The 26,432-nt window shown below is 40.3% G+C and overlaps 1 protein-coding gene across 4 annotated transcripts in view; it reads right to left on the bottom strand.

Moving 5' to 3' along the window:
* Positions 1-26,432, bottom strand: part of srbd1 (S1 RNA binding domain 1) — a 289,801-nt gene that overhangs the window by 253,427 nt on the left and 9,942 nt on the right. For all 4 annotated transcript variants that reach the window (XM_041178598.1, XM_041178607.1, XM_041178625.1 and 1 more), the window contains exons 4-9: positions 25,723-25,957; positions 23,544-23,870; positions 21,019-21,185; positions 17,485-17,602; positions 14,782-14,920; positions 1,687-1,783 (exon numbers count right to left, since the gene is read on the bottom strand). In XM_041178598.1, the coding sequence (XP_041034532.1) occupies positions 1,687-1,783; positions 14,782-14,920; positions 17,485-17,602; positions 21,019-21,185; positions 23,544-23,870; positions 25,723-25,957 (1,083 nt within the window). The remainder of the gene's footprint in view (positions 1-1,686; positions 1,784-14,781; positions 14,921-17,484; positions 17,603-21,018; positions 21,186-23,543; positions 23,871-25,722; positions 25,958-26,432) is intronic.

The raw sequence follows: 26,432 nt of genomic DNA, 5'->3' as shown, positions 1-26,432 counted from the left end.
GAGTATTTCCATCATCTGCAATATTTCACTTTTGTTTAAGGAGCCTACTGTACAATTTGCATGATTTCCTCCGTTTACAATCATGGCTCCAAATTTACAATATTTTAAAAAGCTGACTATAAGTTAGTTCTACACTGCACATTTTTTCAGTGTATGATTTTACCTATTTAAATATCCAACTTTAAAAGCAGCATTAATAAGGATTGCAATATCTGTTCAGCTGGTTCCATTGTGTAAAAATACCATAAACTAGAAAATGCAATCAAATGTTAGGCTAAACCAGCCACTTTGATTAAAATGCCCAAATCATTAAAGCACAAAGTTCAGGCCTTAGGGCAGTTCAGAAGACCAGAAGGCTCATTTTCATCATCAAAAGACACAGTAGATTAGAAAACTGAAACTGCTCAGCCTTGGAATGAAATGGTCAAGGTAGGACCTTGTATTTAATATTAAAATAATATTTAAAAAGTGCAACCCAGAGCTAAGTACATTAAAATAAGGCAAGGGGCATTGGTTCAAACTGGTGAAGGGCAAATTTAAAAGAGATGTCTGGAAAGTTTTTTCACATACACATTTGAAATATGTATCCAGGAAGAGTAGTAGCAGTGAGAACAATTAGAGTCATCCAAGAGTCCATTAAGTGGCATGATTTTTTTGGGATGGAAGAGCTAAACAGGACAATATGGCTTTCATAATTTCAGTTCTCCACATCAAATGGGATCCAGTGAGAAATGTTGTGGTAAAGAGTAAACTACAGCTCATTCAGATTAAGGACTAGAGTCACTGCAAGTACTGAAATGACACGAAATAGGCCAGAGAGGAGTTTCAAACTTAAATTTACAGCCATAATTAAAATTAAGCCATATTAAAAATATGTACAGAAAGTCTGAACAACAGGTAAAATATACATAAGAAATATGAGAAACAACAAGCAATCACTCCCTGTGCCCCCTTCACCAATCATAAAATCATCTGACACGGCATTGCCAACCAGCAATGATCATTGCTAAGCTTTCCCCTTCTTGTTCATGTAGAACCACAGTACCCATTAGAGCATTGACTTGCTCAGTGTAAAGAAACCAAGTACCAGAGACAAATAGCCCCTTCCGGGTTCAATTAGTGAGCCAGACTGTCTGGTCAATCATAATCAGTGCCTTGGTATTCTGCAGATCTGCAGGGTTTAGTTTCAGATCACCCAGTTTCCATATGTCTATCACCTAGTGTCAACTTGGTGTTACTTTGACCTCAGAGACCCGATTATGAAAACCATGCAGCCCAGTAGTCTGGTTGAGGATAACGACTCTGTACCAGAGTCAAAGCTTTACAGCAGAGATATAATACTTACCATTATGTAGTGCCATATCAGGACTAAATATCTTGTAATTCAAACAAATGACTCTTGAAGTGTACAGTTATGTAGACGAGAACTTACGGGTGATGTTACCGGATTGTCACTACCAGTATAAGACTGCAACCAAAGCAAAACTAAAAGGTACAAATACATTTCCACATTTATGACATTGAACAGAATAGCTGATGCAGTTGTATCTTAGCATTATTTAAAAGTCAGCAAGCTATAGCAGTATTCCACTCACGAATGACTTTTGTTGTTCGTTAATAACTAGGCTTTCCTCATGTGTACGTACCCTCACTTAGTATAAAGAGCAGTTTTTAATTAATACTTACAATTTCCGGATGCAGTTCAACGTTTCTCTGTCTTTAGAGATCATGTCTGCTAAAATGTGCTGTATTCCTGTCTCTATTTCTGCCACACTTGAAAGGCCTAGGGATTTGCAAGCACAAAGATAAAATCATTTGTTGTAATTTGCCATTTGCTTTCCTCAACTCCACTCCTCTTCTCCTCACTTTTCGCTCTCCAATATCTCGGTCATGTGGCAACTCTGTGCACAGGCTCAGATAGTAAGTATTTGTTGGCTATTCAATCATTAGTGGCACACTAGCTGTTCCCAATGCTATCTATCCAACATCCGCACACAGCAGGGATGAAAGGAAAGTGACGTTATCCGAGATACGAAGGTTAACTGTAGCACTTATGCTGTCACATCAGCTAACAAGCACAGATTGAGAAATTAACTTCGGACCTTTCTTCCGTGCTCTGATCAACTGAATCAAATCTTTAGATTTTAATTTATTAAGTAGACATCACTACTTGAAACAGAAAAGTGGTTCTAATTAAAAATGATCCAGTTAGCAATGATAATTTAGGCGAAATAAGTAGCATAGCTATGATTAAAAAAAATTTAAGTTGAGTGAAATTTGATTGCAATGCATCTTCTTGTGAAGAATGGTAAAACTGCCTTAGGAACCTATAAATAAAATCCTGCTTCAACACAGTTACATATTTACAAGAAAATTTCAGTAGGCCAAAGGACCTCATTCAAAAGTTATATGCAATCAAGGGAACATGGGAAAGTGTGATTTCTTTTCAAATGCTCAAGCAAAGAGCTGGAACATACAGGATGGACCATATGGCCACCTCCTTTGTTGTAAATTTACAATTAACTCCTGAACTCCAAATAACAAATCATATTACATAGGATAATATAATTTATAATGAAGAAAATGTTCCACAGCTACTGTTAAAGAAAACACAATGACCCCATAACTTACTGTCAAAACAGTGGTAAGGTTAACAGTTCTTTATGCATAACTGCTACAGGGGAGGACAAGATTACATTCGGTTAATGCAGAAATCCAAAGTTGTTGGCCCAGATGTGCCACTCCAGTATTAGTTTCACAAAAACAGTGTCTTGTTATCTGCCTCTTCACTGCAATACACCGAATGGCATGAAGTTGTTCTACTGACACAGCAGATACAAAATAAACTCGTACAAACAAAACGTTAAACATTGTCCATCTCAATCTAGATATCCTTTTAACAAATTGGTGGGTGCTAATTACTGCCAATCTAGCAGGGAAAATTAACAATAACAAGCATGGAGTCATACTCCTTCATGTTTACTTATAAATATTTTAAAGCAATTTTTTTTTTAAATCCTTTCCTTTCTTTCCCCCCTCACTCTTAATCGAGTCTTTCTTTCTCTATCTTTCTGTACCTGATTTGATATTGAATTCATTCACTCTAATCTACGCTTCCTTCCCAGAGCTTGATTAAGAAGAGAACACAGTTGGCTGCCCTGTTCACTCAGGATCCAGATAATCCTGTATCCCATGGTGCATCTGTTATCAGCTTGCATTTTCAGCAACTTGCCATGCAAAAATTCTAAAACCCTAAATATGCAAGTCTAATGCCATTAGATGCCCTATTACAGTAAATGAGACCCAATGTAGAGTTGTCCATTTTCATCAAGATTCCTTTTTTTGTCACATAAATATAGATAATGACTTTCCAGAATTACATGTGTCACTTTTGGAGCAAAATTCCTGAACATGGATCCAATAAATTATATTCTGCCTAGAAAAAGCATATGGAGTTAATTTTGCATGAACACAAATAACCACTCCTCAGATCAATCAGGTTTTTGTCCCATTGAATGGAGGTAGATATTATGCAGTGCACTGTGAACTCAGAAATGCAAATCCACAGGGAGGCAAAAGTTTTACTCAACCATTTTATAGATTGAAATGCTAATAGGATATGAAATGCTTAATAAAATTGTCCCATGTAAATTTAATTTAACGCCAAATTGAAACGTTTTACTTGGAACATTAAACGAAGTAAAACATTCTTGCACAGGCTAAAAACCAGCATGGACAGACGCATAGCTCATTTGTATTCCAGCATCTTATGTGGTGAAGAAGCAACACACACATTTGCCATGAAGGAGATGAAATAAAATCTTGATCTTTGACATGATGCTCCAGAAAGGCCAAGTTATTTCCAAAACAGTGAAATTTTGGGAAGCTCAGTCACTTTCACACATTGATACAGGCTAATTAATAGCAGGATCGCAGGGGTCAGTTAGAAGGTTCCTTGTTGCCCACTACTGCTGTCACCTTTGGCCCCTGCCACAAACTTTGAACCCTCACCACCAATTCCAAACTTCTCCCAGACTCTGGTCTCAAGTTGATCGAGGCTATGCACAGTCTCACTGGCCTATTCAACAATGAGCTCAGTTTCCAATTCACTATCCTCTCTATGGCTACTTCCACCCTAATCTTTTATGTCACCCACTCCCCAGAATACCCTTATCCTCTAAATTTGGACATTTGCGCATTTTCTCTCCTTTCCTTAGCCCCAGATCTAGACATCACTTTCTGTACTTCTTTTCTTAAAAAGGAAAGTAGGTGGGGGCGGGGGGGGGGGGGGGGGGGGGCGTTTAAGATTTGTCCTCCAGTCACTACTTTAACCCTTCCTTTGGCTCTATGCATTTCTGCCAGACTGCTCCTTCATAAGCACCCTGGTATATTTTTGTATTATAATGGCACTACATAAATGTACATTGTTGTTGCTGCTGGGATAACTTTCTTAAAGATAACAGAATAGGAAGGCTGATGGGTCACAAGTGGAAAAAGAATTACTTTTCTCAAAAAGAGCAATTAAAGTGAAGCATGTAACATCATACAAACATTGACCAGCTGAGATGGAGAACACTTCTCAGTATCCAAAATTGATGACATTATTGTGTTTTTCAAATAGAATAGCACTTTAAATAACTACACAACTGCAGCCATTTTATTTCCTTGGAATAAATCAATTTCAAAATAAATAATTCATCACAGCCTCTCACTCAGATAAAGAAACAGCCCAAGTTTTAGATTACTTACTGAAGATAAGTTTCAATTTTAATTCTCAAGCTCGTCTGCTTCATTCAAGTTCCCAACTTTTGATATGATGTTAACAAACAACTTGCACTTACATACTGCCACTAAGGTAGTAAAACCTCCCAAGACAATTCATAGGAATATGACACCGAACCACGAGATATTAGGATCAGCGACCTGAAGCTTGGTCTCAGGGGTAAGTTTAAGAAACGTCTTAAAGGAGAAGCATGAAGTGTAGGGAGGGAATTCCAGAGCTTAGGGCCTAGGCAGCTGAAGGCACAGCCACCAATGGTGGGGTGACTGAAAATGTGTCACTCAAAAGGTCAGGTCTGAAGCAGCAGCAAGAATTTCATCAAAAATTTGTATTTATATAGCACCTTAAACATAATAAACCATCCCAAGGCACTTCACAGAGTCTTGTGAAAAGAAAATATAATACAGAATCACATAAGGAGATACTGGGGCAGATGACCAAAGGCTTGGTCAAAGAGGTAGGTTTTAAGTAGTATCAAAGGAGGAAAACAAGGTGGAAAGAGTGGAGCGGTTTATGGAGGGAATTCCAGTACTTAGGACCTAGGCAGTTGAAGTCATGGCCACCAAAGGTGAACCAAGTAAAATTGAGGATGCTCAGCAGGTCAGAATTCAAGCAGCGCAGATATTTCAGAGGGTTGAAGGTCTGGAGAAGATTACAGGAGTAGGAAGGGATGACGTCATGGAAGGTTTTGAAACAAGGATAAAAATTTTAAAATTTAGGTGTTGCTGGATCAGGAGCCAATGTACATCAGAAAGTATAAGGGGAAATAGATGAACAGGATGTATGCAAGTTATGGTATGGGATGCAGAATTTTGCATGAACTCAAGGGCGCAGAGGGTGGAAGTTTGGAGGCTGGCAAGGAAAGCATTGGAATAATCAAGTCTACAGTTAATAACGACATGGATGAGGTCTTCACCAGCAGATGAGCTGAGGCATGGGCACAAACTTGCACGGTTAGAGAGGTGGAAGCCAGCAGTGTTGGTGATGGAGTGGATATAGGGTTGGAAGATCATTGCAGGAGCAAATATGATGCCAAGGTTGCAAACACTCTGGGTCACCCACAAACAGTGACCAGGGAGAACGATGAAGTCTGTAGCTAAGGAACAGGGCTGCTGATAGGGCCCAAAAACAATGTGGGGGGTGGGGTAAAGAGACAGAATTTTAACCTGAAAAGTTGAGTGGGATTAGGGGCTTGCAGTTGTTAAAAGGGCTGAATTTGACATTGCTCCTGGAAGCCGGCACTACTCAGCAACCTCTGCCTTTAACTTCACTGCATTCAGCTACGCGCAGGTAACCTCTTCAGAATAGGCAAGATGCCAAAAGGGATAGAACAACTGTTTTAACTTGATCCTTCAAATTTAACTCCCGAGTGCATGGGTTTCCCAGGCTTCCTGCAACTTGCCAGTGAAAGTAAGCAGAGAGGACAGTGGGAATTGAGGGGGCTAAACAAATGGCAGGCAAAAATTCCTGCAAGTACTCAGACTGCACACCTGCTTCCTTGCCTCAGCAAAAGGCTTTTGCTCACGGGACATCTTACTTGCGCCATCACAAAGAACACCTATCGCCACCTCCGTAACATCACCCAAGTGTCTCAGCTCACATTCTGATTAAATCCATGCCTCTGTTATCTGTGGACTTGACTATTCCCACACACTCCTGGCTGGTCTTCCACATTCTATCCTCCATAAACTTGAGTTCATCTAAAACTCTGCTGCCCCTGTCTTAATTCACACCAAGGCGCAGTGACCTTTAGCTCCCAGTCAAGCAATGCTTTGATTTTAAAATGCACATCCTTATTTTCAAATCCCTCCATGGCCTCCTTCCCTATCGCTGTAATCCCCTCCAGCCGTACAACCCGCCAAGATTTCGGAACTCAGATAATTCTGGCCTCTTGTGCATCCCCAATTTTAATTGCTCCACTATTGGTCGCCATGCTTTCATTTGCCTAGGGTCCAAGCTCTGGAAATTCTCTCCCTACACCTTTCCGTTACTCTGCCTCACTTTCCTCCTTTAAGACGCTCCTTAAAACCTACCTTTTTGACCAAGTTTTTGATCATCTGACCTGACATCTCTTTATGGCTTGATGTCATATTTTGTTTTACAATGCTTCTGTGAAGTACTTTGGGATGTTTTACTACATTAAAGATGCTATACAAACAGAAGTTGTTGCTGTTCTAGGGTGTGTTTTCCCTAACCTTTGAGGGTCATTTCTGCTACCTTGGAGTGTTGTGCATCTGATATAGTCGGTCAAGCATCAGTGCAGCATGGGTGTCACCTATGCAAATATACCTTAGACCTCAGGTGAAGGCTAAGCCAAGTCGCAGCAGCAACAGTCTCCTGCTGCTTGACAAGAGAGAGAGGATGGGCACAGAGGTCCAGCTCACAGGAGGCAATATCCCCAACACAGGATTAATGGGCAGAGGATCAGCTTCCTGCTCATGTCAGAGCACCAGCACCTCCGGGAATTTTGTAGGAGTCGTTGACATTTACAGTCCTCTGGAAGAAAACCTCCTGGCAAGTGAACCAGGTAGTGTTACACAACCGGGGCTGACAGATCTGGGGGTGCCCTTCAATATGCACCAGCCCAGGAAACGACAACAATAGTGGTGTGCTGCACTCTGCATTACATAGCACAGCAGTGAGACTAGAGCTCAAGGGGGAAGAAGGTGCTGAGTGGAGGAAAAGGGGGAGGAGACGGGACTTGATGCGGCGAGGTTACAGGCAGTGGCCAATACAGCTGCCCAGGATGGCCAAATTCAGACACATTTCAGTGAACCCATATGGAAACCAAATTCTCAACTCACTTTGTTCCCCCATTCCCCAGCACAAAGCAGTCCCATAATCAACAAAGTATTCCAGACAGACACATACACTGTTCATCTTTAATTCTTGTCTTATCCCCTAAATGAGAAGTGACCAATCAGAGACAATTGTGGAGTCGAGAGAGGTGCCAGTGAGATAGAGCTGGGTGTCATCAGTATAAATGTGGAACCTGACATTGTGTTTTTAGATGATGGTGACAAGGGGCAACATGTACTTCTAATTTCCCATGCAGTTTGCCCAATATGCAGTGCGAGGTGAGCAGAAATTTCCTCCAATTAAATATCAAAAAGGTCAAAGCCTTTGAGCATGATTTTAACCATTTGATGCACTGGCAGCAGCCCGGTAGTTTCAACATCAGGTTTGCCAGTGGCTTAATCCAGCATCTGACATCTAGTTTCCTGTTCCCTCCATAACAGCACTGTGGGTGTACCTACACCACATGGACTGCAGCGGTTCAAGAAGGCAGCTCACCACCACCTTCTCAAGGACAATTAGAGATGGGCAATAAATGCTGGTCTAGCCAGCGATGCCCACATCCCATAAATGAATAAAAAAAGGATGAGAAATAGGAAAGCGCCAAGGATAGATCCTTGAGGGGCACCAGAGGTAATGGTGCAGGAACAGGAAGAGAAGCTATCACAGGCGATTCACTGAATACACCTTGTTGGATAGGAATGGAACCAGGTGCTGATAGCCCCACCCAGCTGGATAATGGAGGGTAGGCTCTAGAGTAGGACGATGCAGTTGAACATGTGAAAAGCTGCAGACAGGTCAGGAATGATGAGGGAAGATAATTTATCGTTGTAACAATCACACAGGATGTCATCTGCAAGTTCAATAAGGGCATTTACAGTGCTGCTGAGGATGGCAATAATGACAAATTTTATAGGGAGATACCTGATGAGAGGGAACCTTTAACAATATCAGCAACATGGGACCATGAAGTCATGCTGAACAGTCTGCAGTTTAATGGGAATAGCATTGAGGGAGCAGGAGATGAGTCTTATCAACAAGGTGAGCTTGGAGAGGACGCAATGAAAGATTGGAGAGAAACTACAGAAAGATATATGAATTCACTACTAGGGAGAAATGAACTTTAGGGGAAGTTTGGCTTGGAGGGATGGGAAGAGAGTGAAGCAGAGGTAAGTGAATATGAGGTCTCAATCTTGAAGTCCATGAGCTCCATGCACTTATTGGAGTGAGGGTGGGAAGGGCATGGTGGAATTGGGGTTTCAGAAGATAGCTTGTATTGGAGAAGAGAAACCAGTGGTTATCTTGGCATTTCAACATGATCCTGCAATAGTGAGCAGTTTTGGCAGACAAGAGCAGGACCACAGAGATTTATGTGGTCCAGCAAGATCTGCCAATGACTGGCTAATCCAGCTGTCCGTGTTTGCATCTCTTGGGACTTAAGGGAGTGGAGATGACTGCCACTGTAGGATGAGAGAGAGTTGTGATTTTAATTAATGCGAGGGCATGAAAGGGGGAGAATGGGCTTCCACTGAGTTGTTTGTTAACCTGGGGAGAGTTCCCCGCCCCATGTAAGGCGGAGGTAGCATACAATCACATGTATAAAGAACTTATATTTGAAATAAAAGCAGAAGTCAGTCAGCAATCTTCCTTCTTAGAAACAGTATGTAGGAAAAAAATAACAGGTTAAATAAAGGCAAGAAAATGCTGCCAATTTGAATTATTACAGAATAGCAGGATATGGGCTCAAAATCACGATTCTATACATAATAAGAGTCTGCAAATACAAAACACCCATCCTCATACCCAAAAAGTAGTTTTAGGTTAACTTTTAAAATGTTATTGCACAAAAAAGCAAGTAGCAACTTGCACCAAGCCAAGTTAAACATTCTTCATATACCAAAAGAAATAAACAGAATTCCATTATTTCTCTCCACCAATGTGATCTTATGTTATACAGTGGCCAATACTTCCCTGTTGATGAGCGAACGATACTCTTGGAAGGTTTCTCACACTCTGTACAGAGTCACTGTGACAAAACAGCAGCCAAATTTCCAAGAACCTGTCAATTTGGATCAATGTATTGTGAAAACATTTCTTGAAGTATCATCTCCCCATAATAGACAGTCAAAACTGGGCAGAGTGGAAAATTGGTCAAATTCAACTTTAGTACATTTGACTCACCACAGCTGTTCTGAACTACAGAAACCTATATTTGTTCTATATATTACTGGCAGTGATTCCAAGGGCTAAATTAACCATGTACAGAGCCAAAAATTCTTAAAATACAAACACTCCCAACACAAAATGAGATAAATCAGCTTCCTTTTTCTAAAGCAAGTTAATCTTCCATTCCATTTACAGGTTAGACCCACAGACAAACAGTTAACCTTTATTCTGCACATCAACTGGATTCATTGCCAGAGACTGCCCCCTGGAGTCCTAAAAGAGTAACTACACAAAATAGTTTTAAATTGTTTTAAAACAGACGCCAGGAATCATTCTTCAACAAAACAAAATAACAATAGCACCAATAGGAGGCACTGATCCAATAACTACATAAGAAATAAGAGCAGGATTAGGCCATACCTTCTCCAGCAGTCAATAAAAAAAATGAAGAAACAAGCAGGAAGAATTACTTGTGCTAGTATTTATTTAGCACTTTTTAATATAATGAAACATCCTAAAGCATTTCACAGGAAATATTATGGCACAGCAGATGGTAAATGCCGAGCTGCTCAAATCCCAGAGGGGAACTTCAAATAGTTGCCACAAATGTTTGCAATTTGTACTTTGTTTCAAGATGCATGCCTTGAATTCAGTCGTGATAAGACCACTGAGTCTTAGAGGATTTTTTACAGAACTAAATTAAACACTTATTAATGGAAAAGATTTTAAGCACATACATAGGTCAATAAATTACTACTCTAATAACTCCTAAATCCCCTAATTAATCTAGCTCCCAGTTACACCTCCATTAAGGCAACAGTAAAACAAGATAGATTTCAACAGACCCAGGCAAAGCACACATTACCCTGGACAGGGATATTCACAATGAATTTTCTTAGCTTCAGTTCCTATAGAGAGCAGCTTGATGCATAGAAACTGGAGGCTTTTCACACTTGTTAGATCTTAGAATTCCTTCTTCTTACACATAACCTCACCTCCTTTATACAGGTTTCTTTCTCCCTTTTTAAATGTAACTTCTATTATCCCAATATGTCTTTGTAACTTTACTTCTTCCATAATATAAATCTTCCATAGTAGTCATATTATCAGTAATCTTTGGGAAAATAAACACATTGTTTGGCTTAGCCTCTGTTGGCTAGGTGTAACATCTTACCATCTCTTTGAAATTCACTACTCTGGTCTATCTAAAAATGCAAATACTCTTCACATCTCACATTTCAAAACTTCAGCCATGTTTATGTATTTAGTATTTCAAACCTAGCTTCCCTTTCCATAACTGAAAAGCTCCAGACTAGCAATTCAATTAAATTCGCCACACACAAATACACACAGAGAAACTAATCCAAACCCCACTATTAACCTACCATCTGTTGGAAAAATCAAGTCTAAAGGGAAAGGGATCCTTCCGCTCACTACTTGCCATCCAACCCCCTCACTCGCCGCTTCCTTCCCCAAATCTCCGGTGAGCTTGCCATCCAACACTTTTGTTGGCAACACTTCTTGGTCCCTTGCTCGCTTCCTCTCTCTTGCCACCCCTTTTTTGAGTCCTAACTCACAGCAAGGGTTAGGGGGAAGGAGGCAGTGACAGGAGGGAGAATGGAGGCAACAGAAGTCTCACCCGCCACTTAGAAAGCCAGCAAGACTCCCATGTTACCTCCTTTAAGGAAAATCTAAATTAAGTGCCACTCTGGTAATTAACTGGACAACTGGACTGGAGATGGTGGCTGTTGCCAGTACAACACCCACCTTGAGGCCCAGGATTATCGCTGAGTCCCAGGCGAGTCAGGTGATTGATGGGAGGAGTGGGGAGAGTCAGAGAGTGAGTTGGCTCTCAGCAGGCCTCACTTCCCAATGCCAGGTCCCTCGATCAGCCTTGAATGAGGGTCCCTCCAATTCCCCCAACCCACCCACCCAAGGTGTCCGCAAACAATGCTACACAGGTTTGCTCGTCATGTTCCCACACAGTGGGCCCCCTTCCCACCGCTGGGTTAATTACAGCAGCAGCAGTGGGATGAGGGCCTTAAGTGGGCCCCAATAAGCAGGGGAGAAGAAGGGCCATCCACGGGACTTAATAACGGTGGAAGCAAGGAGGTGGAAAGTCACCATCCATCACACTTCCGCCTGATTAAATGCCCACCACCACCAGACCCACCACAGGAAAGGGCATTAAATTCTGTCTGGCAAACAGCGAGGTGGCGTGTCCGGAGGCAAGGCGGCATGCAGAAGTCAAAGTTATCAAGGGCTGTTAAGTGGCAGTATCAGAAACCAGATTTGGGAAGATTCAAACATGGAGTTCTGGGAAAGACGGACATGGATTTAGGAAGCAAAAGCATGTTCAATGACTTTGGAATGGAAAAGGAGGTTGGAGATTGGAGAGGGGGGTAACTTTGAGCGGACAGAGGGTTAAGGCAAGGGGCTATGATGGTATGTTTGGAGGTGAGGACGGGAACTACATGAGGAGAAAGGCAATATCAATTGACAGGGGAGCCAAGAAAGCAAGTTGGGAAGTCAGCAGTTTCATGGGCATAGGGCAGTGAGAGCAGGAGGTGGGTCTTGTGGGCAAGTTGAGCTCCAAAAGGGCATGGGGAGAAAAACTAGAGAAAGGTATGCATTCAAGGCCAGAGCGGGAGGAACCTTAGAGAAAGTTAGGCCCAAGGGGCTAGGGGAAGGGAGGGAATCAACTGAGGCATCAGATCAGATGGTCTCAATCTTAGTGACAAAGAAGTCCATGAGGTTCTTGTGTTTGTTGGGGGTGAGGATGAACGAAACAGGGAAGAGAGGTTTAAGAAGTTATTTAAGAGATCCGTGGATAGTGAGCAGTTTTGGCAGACAAGACCAGGACCCAGTGATGCTGTGTAGTCCAGCAAGAGCTGACGGTGAATGGCTAAATCAGTTGTCTGTCACATCTGTTCAAATCAGTGCCTTGGTTAAATTAGTCCAGTAGTGTTAAGTTGCTACTTCAGCTGGTCAATTTGATAAGGAAAACCAGGGGGATAGAATCAAATTGCTTTGGAATCTCATTCTACTAGTACACTAATGACACAAAAACACATAGGAAATATGAAACGGATTCATAGCTTAGAATTCTAAATGGATGATGTTTAAGGGGAAATGCTGCTATTGGGTGGTGCAAATATAAACAATAGAGCAAAAGAACATTGAGTAAATAGGAATTTATCACATTTCTCAAATGCCCCTAAACCCCTCACATACACTGATTTTTAAGTCGTGGCACAGAGTAAATCCCAAAAATATCAATTAGATGGAGAGTACTTAATCTATTTCTTGCTGCTGTCTATTGAAAAGGGAAGATCAGCCAGGAGAATTAGAAACATAGAAAATAGGAGGAGTAGGTCATTCGGCCCTTCGAGCCTGCTCAGCCATTCAATATGATCATGGCTGATCCCCTATCTTGACGCCATGTTCCCACTCTCCCCATACCATTTGACGCCTTTAGAATCCAGAAATCTATTTCCTTCTTAAATATATCCTGTGACTTGGCCTCCACAGCCTTCTGTGTTAGAGAATTCCATAGGTTCACCACCCTCTGAGTGAAGAAGTTTCTCCTCATCTCAGTGCTAAATGGTCTACCCTGTATCCTGGGACTGTGACCCTTTGTTCTAAACCCCTCAACTAGAGGAACCATCATCCCTACATCCAGTCTGTACATCCCTGTCAAATGAGATCCCCTCTCATTCTTCTAAACTCCAGTGAATATAGGCCTAGTTGATTCAATCTCTCCTCATAGGACAATCCTGCCATTCCAAGAATCAGTCTGGTGAGCCTTCACTACGGCAAGTATATCCTTTCTTAGATAAGGAGACCAAAACTGCACACGATACTCCAGGCGTGGTCTTACCAAGGTCCTATGCAGTTGCAGTAAGACATCCTTGCGCCTGTACTCAAGTCCTCTCACAATGAAGGCCATTTGCCTTCTAACTGCTTGCTGCATCTACATGTTTGCTTTCAGTGAATGGTGTATGAGAACACCCAGGTCCCTTTGTACATCAACATTTCCCAACCTATCGCCATTTAAATAATACTCTGCCATTCTGTTTTTTCTACTGAAGTGGATAAATTCACACTTATCCACTCACACAACCTGTCTAAATCACCCCGAAGCCTCTTAACACCCTCCTTACCACTCACATTCCCACCAAGTTCCCCATGTTCTTCTCTGAATAGTGTCTTGGGAATTATAACACCTTTCTTAACTAAAGTAACAAGTAAACTGTGTACTAAATTCAAAAGTAAAGTACACAATGGACACAGGCATCAAGGACAATGATGAGGCAGATAAGACTACATTCAAAGCACACCTCCAATAACAAATCAGACCTTGCCGCTACATTAAAATGTCAGCCTAGGTCCTGGACTTGAACCCGCTACTAAAACTAAGAGACCAACATTACAAATATTGTATTATTATTTTATTGTATTACAAATCTTATACCTTTGCTTATTTCCTGGTCTACAAAATCTTACTTCATGCTATTCTGATACTCTCTTTTTGTGTTCTGTTTCTAATGTCTACACTTACATTGGAAATTGGCCATGTATACTTGTCTCCCAACTCCTCAGCTTGTATTACATCGAAATGTCTATGCTTCAACAATCTCCCTACTTCGAGAACTGCCCTAACCTTTATTTAACTATAAATAAAGCAAAAATCAAGGTATCAAAACAAAACTAAGGATTATTAAAATCTTTAAAATCAGGTTTACATCTACACATTCAGATCCAATTAATCCAATTATTCCTAGCCTTTAAGCAATACATCTGAGATACGCTTTCTCTCAACTTGCCGTGTGTAATGCCACAGGTAATCGATGAAAATGACTTCATAATATAAAACTCTTGCACAGTTTCATACAATTTCCTTGCCTGCATTGAAGCTGAAAGGGCCCGTGATAATTGTTCCTACTGTGATATTTCAAGTATTCTGCTATTCACCCACAACTCCTCCATCCAAAATGGAAGATAAGATAAAGAACGTGACACTGAAGTTAACAACTTACCTTTCACATTTGCTTTAATGTAATTATTTAGATTAAGTTCTCGTGGAGAGTCAATCAATAGATTTGCTGCAGGTTCTAAGCCAAGCTGACGTGCCTGCTGAGCTTTTGTCTTCTTACTTCCACTCTTATAAGGAGCAAACTGAAAAAAGTCAAGCAACTAATGAGAAAAATGCAAAAGGTAATTCAAGTATGTAAATCAGAAGTCGTGTACAAGTGTAGAATATTCAGTAACAAATAAAAAATATAAAAAGGCAAATAAGGCACTGGGTTGTGGTAGCAGATCATAGAGCATAAAACCAAAGAAGTTATAAAGAGTCGCTTTGTGACACAGAATTTGAATATTGCTGAAAAGAGAGCCATGCTGCCGAAGCTGTTTGTCTTGCGCTCATCAGGACAAATGCAAGGCTGCCAAATTTCAAACAATCATAAAAATTTATTCAACAGGAGACAAAGGTGCTGATTAGTTGGCAAGTCAACACTGATTGTTTTCTCCATGGAAGCGCCTCAGCCGATGAGGAACTATAGGTTCCCCAAGCTCCCGGATAATTCAAAAGAGGCGCAAGGCTTGAACATATTCCTTTTGCTTGCAGGGAACGAGTCCCTGCATACAAATGCATGCTGCTTTTAGCAAACATAAACGAGCCACATTACGAGCTTGACTGACCATCTTAAATTGGACATTATTGTAGCTGTTAGCACACTCAGGATTGTTCAGCAAGAGTTATCCAATTGTGGAATCACATCTCAAAGTAGACATTTTATTTTGGGTTTTGCTGGCGCGGGTTGGTTGAGTACGGTCTGTACTCTGCCTATTATGAAGGAACATGCTGTTTCATTTGTTCAGCCAATCTCTGGGACATATGGCTTACGTATCTGACATCACACCAGCATTGAAATTCATACATTATGTTGCTCAATTACGTGATAGGAAGAATGTCTTTTTGGACTGGCAGCTGCATCCTGTTAGTGTGAAATACTACATGCGTAGCACGGTAGCAGCATAAAACGGTATGCTTAACCTGTTGTTCAATTTTTGAGATGCTTTGCCTTCCAGGGTAATTTGAGGTAGACCAGGCACTTTTTGATTTCAAAAGTCTTTGGCCCATTTGCAAGTTTGAGCGATAGACAGAGAGCAATGATCTGATCAGGATCATTGCCCCGCAGGATAGCTTTGATACACTCTATTTCCGTACCCAGTTTTCAGGGTGAGAAAATGGTTAGGGTCCTACTTACAAGGTTGCTGATAAGGCCAATTGTAAAGCTCATGAAGTTATATGAATCCAACATGTATACTGATCAGTGAAGGTAGGCTTGTATTAGACAGTGGTAGAGAACCCATTTGCAGGTTGCTCAACTAGCACATTGAGGAAAGGGAGCGCTTTAGACTGCTCTATCTCAAAAGTGAATTGGAGCGTAGGATGGAGCATATTAAAGTGTGTAAGGGGGAGGTGGTGGCATAGTAGTATTGTCACTGGACTGGTATCGTCACTAGACACAGAGACCCAGGGTAATGGTCTGAGGACCCAGATTCAAATCCTGTCACACCAGATGGTGAAATTTGAATTGAATAAAAATCTGGAATTAGAAGTCTGATGATGACCATGAAGCCACTGTCAATTGTTTAAAAACCCATCTGGTTCACTAATGTCCATTAGGGGAGGAAATCTGTTGTCCTTACCCAGTTTGGCCTACATGTGGCTCCAAACCCATAGCAATGTGGTTGACTCTTAAAATGCCCTCTGAACAAGCCAGTGACGCCCACATCCCATGACCAAATGAAAAAAAAGGAAATCCCTACATACAGCTGCAGATCTAAAGATTGCAAACATAAAATCTATGTATCAAAAATGAACACAGGGTAGGAGGTTAGGGGTCGTTCTATCAAAAACATGTTTCTCATGGAAACCGATGTAAACGTTAGCAAGCAGTGGACCTGGAAGGGGTCACGTGACTACACCATCTATTTGAGCATGCATGGTGTCAATAAAAATTAACCAGGCTGCACAAACAAATGCTGAGTGCACTAATAGCTACACTAACAACCAATTTATGGTAATCAGTTAAGCCTGTAATGTGGCTCAATTGTGCTCGCTAGAAACAACATATATGCATACACCCATTCTCTGCAAACAAAAGGAATATGTTCAAGCCTTGTGCCTTTTTTGAATTACTCAGAAGCTTGGGACCCTATAGTTCCCCATTGCTTTCGCCATGGCAACACCTCAGCCAATCAGAGGCGACTTGCCAACCAATCAGCACCCTTTTGACCAATAGTATAAATTGTTGTGATCGTTTGAAATTTGGCATTCTTGCATTCATCCTGATGACTAAATAAGTTATAGTTGTTACACAAAAGTATTTGTCAGTTCACATTTGGAATTTTGATCAATAACCATAGGAAAGATGGTCACTTTTAAAACTGCAAAAACAACGCAAACAGTTCAAAGTATCAGGAATGTAAATTCAGAAAAATGTTATGGAAATTAAGTTTGTAACATTGGTGAGCAGTTTGAGGTGGTTTAATTGAAGCACAATTGTAATCAAGCAAATGTAATCCAATTTGTTTTGAAACCCGAGGATGACAAATTAAAATTAAATAATCAGGAATAAAAATGAATGTTCTAGACTGACAATTATTTCTACAAAGATTATGAACCAGATTACTTTAAAAAGGTGTGCTTAAAAGCCAACTATTTTACTAACCACATGTTCCACTTCTTCTAGAGTCTGGCAGTTCAGCAAAGCGTTTTTTAAAAAAGGTGTAAGTTTTTCTTCTTTTGCTACTTTCTGTATGGCTGTGTGTGCTTTCTTTATTACTGTGCTAAAAGGGAAGAAAAATAAATACCTTTATTAAAATCAGTATTTTAGGACTTCACACAAAGAATAGGCTGTGCAATTGATTCTCTCAAAACAGGTGACTTAAAACACACAATCTGACCTTACAGTTTCTGGCAGCACAAAGACTTGTTAAAGTTGAAACTCTCAAATGTACAAGATCATCAAGATGCTGTGCTGGTGGAAGAGCGGTGTTCAGATAAATTGGAGGTCAGTAGTGAGGAAGGAGAAGATAAGAAGTAAAGGATTGTGCAGGGTGCCATCTTCTGGCACAAGATAAAACAACTACAATGCACAAAAAACAGCAAGGGGACACACCAATTAAGATGAGCAGTAGGTCATTCAGCCCCTCGAGCCTGCTCCACCATTCAATAAGATCATGGCCGATCTGATCGTGGTCTCAACTCCACCTTCTTGTCTGCCCCATAACCTTTAACTCCCTTGTCTATCAATAATCAATCTAACTCTGAATAAATGCAATCACCCAGGATCCACTGTTTCCTAGGGAAGAGAATCCCACATACTATCGCCCCTCAGGAGAAAAAAATTCTCATCTCAGCATTAGGTGGGAAACCTCTTATTCTAAAACCCATGTACCCTAGTTCTAGCCTCTCCCATAAGAGAAAACATCCTTTCAGCATCCATACTAAGTTCCCTCAGGGTCTTATATGTTTCAATACGATCGCTTCTCATTATTCTAAACTGCAATGGATACAGGCCCGATTTGTCCAACCTTTCCTCATAAGTCCTTCATCCCAGGAATAAGTCGAGTGAGCCTTCTCTGAACTGTTTCTAATGCAATTATATCTTTCTTCAAATAAGGGGACCAAACTGCACACAGTACTCCAGATGTGGTCTCACCAACACCCTGTACAACTGTAGTAAGTACTTTATATTCCAATCCCCTTGCATAAAACAACAACATTCCATTTCCCTTCCTAATTGCTTGTTGTAACTGATACTAACTTTTTGTGATTCATGTACCAAGACACCGAGATCCCTCTGTACAAGAGAGTTCTGAAATCTCTCTCCATTTAAATAATATGCTGCTTTTCAATTCTTCCTCCAACAAGTTCACATTTTCTGCCAAATTTTTGCCCATTCACTTAACCTACCTATATCCCTTTGAAGGCTCTTTACCTCCTCTTGATAACTTACTTTCCTACCTATCTTGTTGTCATCAGCAAATTTAGCTATCATAAATTCAGACCCTTCATCGAAATCATTGATATAGATTGTAAATAGAGGAGGCCCCAGCACTGATCCCTCTGGCACTCCGCTGGTTACAGCTTGCTAACCTGAAAAAGACCCTCTGCTTCCTGTTACCTAACCTGTCCATTATCCATGTAGTAACCATTGATGTGACAGCATATCAAATGCCTTTTGGAAAGCCAAGTACACCACATCCACAGGTTCCCGTTTATTCATCTGGCTTGTCACTTCCTCAAAGACCTCTGATAAATTAATCAAACAGGATTTTCCTTGCACAGAACTGTGCTGATTCTACCTGATCACATGATGATTTTCTAAGTATCCTGGTATAACCACCTTAATAATGCATTCCAGCAATTTCCCTATATGTTAAACTAATTGGCCTATAGTTTCCAGCTGTCTGTCTCCCTACTTCTTTGAATAAAGATGTTACATTTGTTATTTTCCAGTCTGCTGGGACCCTTCGAGAACCTAAGGAATTTTGGGAGATTATAACCAAAGCCTCTACTACCTCTGCAGCCACTTCTTTGAAGACCCTAAGATGCAGACCATCAGGTCCTAGGGACTTGTCAGCCTTTAGGTCTAACAGTTATCCCTAGTACCTTTTCTCTGATGATGATGATTGTTTTAAGTTCCTCCCTCCTTTTCGCCTCTTGAGTTTGAACTAAATTTGAGAAGTTTTCTAAATCTACTACAGCGAAGAGTGATAAAAAATACCCTTTCAATGCTTCCGCCATTTCCTTGAGTTTCATTATTAATTCCCCAGGCTCACTCGGTAAAGGATCAACAATCACTTTAATTAAACTTTTCCTTTTTAAGTACCTGCAGCAGTTCTTACTATCTGTTTTTACATTTCCAGCTAGCTTTCCCTCCTACAGTAATTTCTCCCGCCACTACTTTTATAATCATCCTTCGCTGGTTCTCAAAATCTGTCCATCTTCTGACCTGCCACTAATCTTCACAGAATTACACAGCATTTCTTTCAATTTGATACTATCCTCAATTTTCTTATTTAGCCACTGATGATGCATCCTTCCCGAAGGATCTTTCTTTCACACTGGAAAATCTTTGCTGAGAGTTATTAAAAAGTCTGCCACTGCACCTCTGGCTTACCTTTTTACCTAGTTCCCCAGTTCACTCTAGCCAATTTTGCCTTCATGCTCTTATAACTATCTTTATTTAGATTTAAAACTTTAATCTTAGGACCACACTTCTCACACTCAAACCGAATATGAAATTCTATCTTGTTATGATTGCTGTCACCTAGAGGCTCCTTTACTAAAAGGTTATTGATTAATTCTGTCTCATTACACATTATCTGGTCTAGAATAGCCTACTCCCTGGTTGGCATACTACTGTAAGAAGTATACTCTATGAACTCATTTTCCAGGCTACCTTTGCCAATCTGATCCACCCATTCTGTATATAGATTAAAGTCACCCATCATTATTGCAGTACCTTTCTTACACACTCCATTAATTCTTCCTGGATACCCTGTCCTACAGCATAACTACTGCCGTAGTGACCTCTTAGTCAGCTTCCACATGACGAATGTCAATACCTGATTCAATCTCTGCCCATAGGTCCTGCATTTCCTTTCCTCCACTCAATAACTCAGTTTAATAAAACCTAAAGTTTCAACTCATGATCAAAGTGCTGTTTAGTTGAATTATATTTTGTTACGTATAGGCTTCCACTTGTATTGGATGCAAACAAAATTAATGCCGATGGGCAATGCACACATTCTGATGTTGTTAATCGTGAAGTGAATTAAAATATCTTTTATTTACCTTTTTGAATTTTATAAATCATCAACCCTTCTATCCTAAACATGCAATTAACACTAATTGCATAATTAATTTACTATGAAACAAAACAATGAGCGAAATCAAGCTAAAAATCAGTTCAAAATTACCTCATTCTTACACACAACTAAATCTAAACCTTTACTACTACACCATAACGATATCTTCCTCATTTGTTCATGTAAACAGAAAAATTAGGCAAATATATTTCATACTTGCAAACCCATTTAATACTGGCTTTTTCAATTATATCTGCAACTATTGTTAACTATATCCCAATCAATTTTCAGACAGGATGGTTGTTTTGTGTAAAAAAAATGTATTAAGAATTTCGTTCAAAGGAGGACATTGTACAAATGCTGCATTTACTACTTATGTTTCTTACGTCAGTTCTTCGAGCGTCTGTTGTACTTCTCGCAATGTATCAGCATCCATGTTATTGGTGAGCTCCTTTCGATAACGGGCAATAAATGGAATAGTATTTTCTTCTTTGAACAGGCGAATGAGGTTTGCGCAAGCCCATGCTTCTGTATTCGTCCTCTCAGACAACACCTAGAGATACAGCAGGTTCTTTTAAAGCACCTCTAAGGTTGAGGTGACACTGGCTGTCACATTTAAACACTCATCTTTGTTTTCTTAGCTTAGAAAATAATTGAAAACGAGTGAACTTTTCATGGCACTGCTCATGGTAAGTCAGAGGAACTGCCCTATCGCTTCCATGCATTTGTCTTTCTGGTGTTACAATTATGAGATTTAAAAGGTTATGATGTTTTAGGATTGTAGCTTTAAATTTAAGGGAAGTGAAGGGGTCATGTGACTTGTTCTGCAGTCTGCCTGACAGTAAGCCTGGGTGATTTGATTCTTCGAAATCAAAGGGAGGTTTAGATTACTTTGCTGGGAACAAGATGCAAGATTTTTACGCATGGAGACCATGAAAGCAGTCTGTGAGTTTACCACAAGTAGGCCATGAGTCTCCCAAAGTCCCACGAAGTGTTGTAGGCATCGGGTTATAAATGGCTGTGTTATAAATTATCTATTTACTCCTAAGGTGAAAAGGATTGAGGTCAAGGATAGCTAATAAGCATTGCTGCCTAGATACAAGGCTAATGTTTCACGTTGCCAGGGGAAGGGGCTGAAGCAGCCATTTTTGAGCTCAGGTTACAGGCTTCCCTACAAATCAAGTCAGAGGTTTCGTTTGGTCAACAGAGCAAAAAGGCTGCTTGACTTTGCAAGCTACCACAGCCAGATGCAGGAGAAGAGAGTCTCTAGTCAAAGAGACGCATCCTGCAGTCTTCTACAACTTCCGGAGATTTGTTCTAGTATGGGCAGGGGGAAGAAGACGCATTGGAACAGGCTTTACTGCTGGTAGTGGATTTAAGAAAATCCCTGAAAACTTAGGAAAAAATAGAGTCTGGATGCAGTCACTTTAAGTTACTACTTGGCAAAACAGGGATCCAGGAACCTATTGGAAACTGGGAGCAACTGTGGACTGTTTGCTGAGTGCTGTAATTCCATGGAAAGTGCGATTGGTGGCAAATAGACAAGGGGAATGTCACGTTCTGTAGTTAAAGTCTAACATGCGTACAGAATGAAAATAAAAAAAACACTATTGACTAAAGATTAAGTCATTTGTTACACTAAGTTTTAAAACTTGAAATCTTGTCAGGTCATTCTTTCAGCTAACAACTGGAAGTTCAAACCTCTTCTTAAAAGTTATCGTTCTCTATGGGGATTGTAACATTGGCTCATCCCAAACTCTCTCCCTCCCTCACACCTGCTCCACCAGAACCCCGATGTAAGAAAGGTAGCAAAAAAAAAACAGTAGCTCAATGGTTAATGAACTAGGTGACAGCACTTGGACTTTTTTTGTTAATGATTTCAGCAGGATCACCAATAAGAGCACTAGAGCACTACAATTGCCTCAAGCATCCTTATTCTGGAACAATACAAAAAGGATTTCCATTCCAAACAACTGTTTAACACATGGTAGCATGCGAAAATCATACAAGTGGGGGCATTGGGAAGAGCTGTGATGATTCTCTTGAATTGAATATACTGCCAAAATTCAAAGGGAGTGAATGCATAAGAGTCCAGAATCAGAACAAATTAATATTTGGAGGGATACAACACCAGAGGTATTTTAAATGAAAGTACTCTTGTGACGCGGGCAACTACATCAAGGTGGCATTTGTTGCCTAGAGGGCATCAAGAATCAACCATATAGTAAGTCACATGTCAGCCAAAACAAGAAGGTATGGCAGGTTCTTTTATTGAAATCCACAACGTTACTGAAACAAGTTTGACTACTTGCCATGGTGGGGATTGAACATTGAAGCCTGAGGGCTGCTAGTCCAGTACATAACCAGTAGGCTATGGAATCCTCTGCAAGGACAGATAGCGGCAGGGAGAGACAAGGCCATGGATGAATTTAAACTCAAATAAGTGTTTTAAATTGAAGGCAATGGCAGAAATTAGAAGCCAATGTAGAAAACACGATTAATTTTTGCATGTATGCAGTTGAAACTCTGCTCTATCTCATATTAGAATGTTATTCACAGAGTAATTAACAAATGGAATGGACTTCCAAGTTGAGTAGGTAAGGTAATGAAGTGACTTTAGGGTCTTTCTGGTTGGACGAGTGGAGATGCGACAAATGGCCTTCCTTATCTTTAATTATCTTATGAACTGACGATACCGAATGGTAAAGATAATTTGAATGCACAAAATAAATCAGTATTACTGCAATTGTTTCTAAAAACAAATCTTCAAAGCTCAAACTGTTTACAACAGTGCTCTATATGCCTTGAAAATAACTGAATATAAGAACATAAAACACTATGAGCAGGAATAGACTAATCAGCCCTGAGAGCCTGCTCCACCATTCATTGTGATCAAATGAAGCATTCATACCTGGGTTATATTCCAGTTCATCTGCATGTCCCCAATCTCTACACATCCTCTCTGTAGTTTTATTGGTTTCCCATCTAGACAATTCTCAACCTTCTGCTTCTTCAAAGCTGGCTCCTCCCACGTAAAAGATATATCCGCTTCTTCCTTGATTCTCTTTTCACTCAAATGTGTGCTTGTTGATGGTTGTTCCACTTTAATCCCACAATGTTCCATTTCTTTCTTGATTTGCATTGCAGCTTGCTGAGGCATTGATTTCATGTTTCCTAAATTTTGCTTAATTTGTGATGGTAATTTATCTTCATTAGTGTTCAAAACTGGCGATAGTGCCTGTGGGACAAATAGCATTTGAGACTTGCATATATAGAACAATCATCTTTAAATCATTATGATTTCATTTTATTTTTCTTCAAATCCGTTAGTCAGTTTCACTACTTCCAAAACCAAATGGAGCAAGAGCGTCATTACTGACTTACAGCAGTTTAGCTGACTCCCACTCCATGTTATTGCAATTCCTAACTCCTGAAAGCACTGATTCCAGTTGGAGTTCTAGTCACAATGCAGTACTTCACATCCTAGTACCCGTTATTCATGTGTGAGCCTATTCAACTGTGCTGGAAAGAAAGGCCACAGGAATATCACAACTATCCGGAACCATATTCTCACTCAACTTCCACATACACCCTTCCAACAGGGATTGCTGGATAGCAGTCAGGTGAAGTAATCTCAGCAATTTTCCCCTTCATAAACTGGCTGAGATCAATGAACTCAATGCAGACTGGAAATCAAATCAGGATTTCTATATCACTTAATCACATTGTAAAGGACATTCATAAAATCTACATCATCTTAAAATCTGCGCAAATACTCAGCATTTTCACTTAGTCTTCATGTAAAATCGGGGCCACCATGAATTATAAAAGGATTTCAAAATTGCAAATCTTTGAAACTTTCATGATTTGCTAATGATGTTGGAACATAAATGTTATTTAAGCATGAACTAATTAAAGAATTGGTTGAAAGGTGGCCTCGTGGTCTAAAATGCTTTTGTTAATACAAATATCCTGCAGCAACGTGAATGTTTAACTTCGCCATTTTCTTCTTTATCAAATCCCTGACGACTCATTGTTTCATATTAAGGCTGTATAAACCAGGAGTCACAGGCTTTCAAAGGTCACAGACCTGAAAGGTTAACTCAGCCTGGCTTGGTGAGTATTCCCTGCATTTTCTGTTTACATGTCAGATTTCTGGCATCTGCAATATTTTACTTTATTATCACAAGTTTTGATCCCTGGCTGTGTTGTATCAACTAATCTCAGCAAAAGTGACCTAGCATCACCAGCTACTGAAGGAAAGGAGATGTAGAAGGTGGAAGCATGGGAAGTGGGTGGGGGAGTACCAAGCTCCCATTCAGGGTTTCTTGCTAGAAATCACCAACCTCAAAAAATGATGCACAACATCAAAAATTGGATGATCAAAAATGTGCTTTGGTATACCAGAGTTTAGGCAGCTTGTAATACAACCAATATTTGTTTATTCCACTCACTTTACCCACCCCACCATTTTTTCAGGTTGATGACCAACATCATGGCCTGGTCACCTCAGCCTTAGTGACAGCCATTTTGAAGCAAGCTTTTTTTTTTAATTCATCAGATGTAGGCATCACTGGCTAGGGCAGCATTTATTGCCCATCCCTAATTGCCTTTGTTCAGAGGGCATTTTAGAGTCAACCACATTGCTGTGGGTCTGGAGTCACATGTAGGTCAGACCAGGTAAGGGTTGGGTTTTACAACAATCGGCAACGGTTTCTTGGTCGCCATCCTGATTTTTATTGGATTCAAATTTCACCACCTGCCGTGGTGGAATTCAAACCCAGGTCCCCACAGCATTACCCCTGTGTCTCTGGAATACTAGTCCAGTGACAATACCATTATGCCACCGCCTTCCCACGCTGCTCGGAATTGCATTATGGAAGAGCTTGTCTCAGGTTTTCCCTATTTTGCCTTTTGTGAGAAGCATCCTCTATCTCCCACAGATGGCACAGCCAAGATGAGAAACTTGGCTGCATAAACTCACGTTTTAGCATTCCTTGGCACAACAGGTTGGTGCACCATCATCATCGTGTCCCATGCTAAATACTTGGACTATGCTTTTAAAACATGATGACGTGCAACTCTCTTACCATAACATGTGGATCCACATTAATCTTTTCTGGTGTTTTTTTCCTGTTCTTTTTAACAGCTGTCTTTATTGTAGATCTTTTCACCGATTTTCTTTTTGTTCCAGTGCTTTCTGCTTCAGACTTAACTTTCTTTTTTACAACCACTGGCTTTGCTACAGATTTTTTTGGCTTCCTTGCAATTATTTTTTTCGGGACCCATTCTTCTTCTTCTTCTTCAGAACCAGATTCAGAAGTTCTACATAATGATAATCATAAACAATTCAATAGAAAATAAAGTCAGATAAAAGAATATTTTCCAATCCATTCTCTTTCTTTTCCAAATACTGTGACTCATGCTATGCTGTTATACAACTGCATAGACAACTTCTGTACTCTGCTAATGCCTACTCATGCAAGTGACCTATCTGGAGCTACGAATCAAAAAAGCTACTGTTGGATTTATTCAATTATAGAAGTACAGTCAAATCCAACCCTGCCTGCACCTGACATCCGTAGACTAGTCTTTCCATCAAGTGTTACTGTATCTGGGACTGAAGCCTTGGCAAAGGTTTCCACTTGATGACTCCGAGTAACCAAGATATTTACTGCCACCTCGACTGATATTGTCTAAATCAGGCAATGAGCCACCGCAGAGTATAATTTCTCCCTATCAAGAAAACACATTTATTTATTTTTAAATATGGCTGTACAACACAATATAGAAAATTAGA

Source organism: Carcharodon carcharias, chromosome 2, assembly GCF_017639515.1.
Source record: "Carcharodon carcharias isolate sCarCar2 chromosome 2, sCarCar2.pri, whole genome shotgun sequence".
NCBI classification, from domain to species: Eukaryota; Metazoa; Chordata; class Chondrichthyes; order Lamniformes; family Lamnidae; genus Carcharodon; species Carcharodon carcharias.
This window is presented reverse-complemented; position numbering and strand designations above follow the sequence as displayed.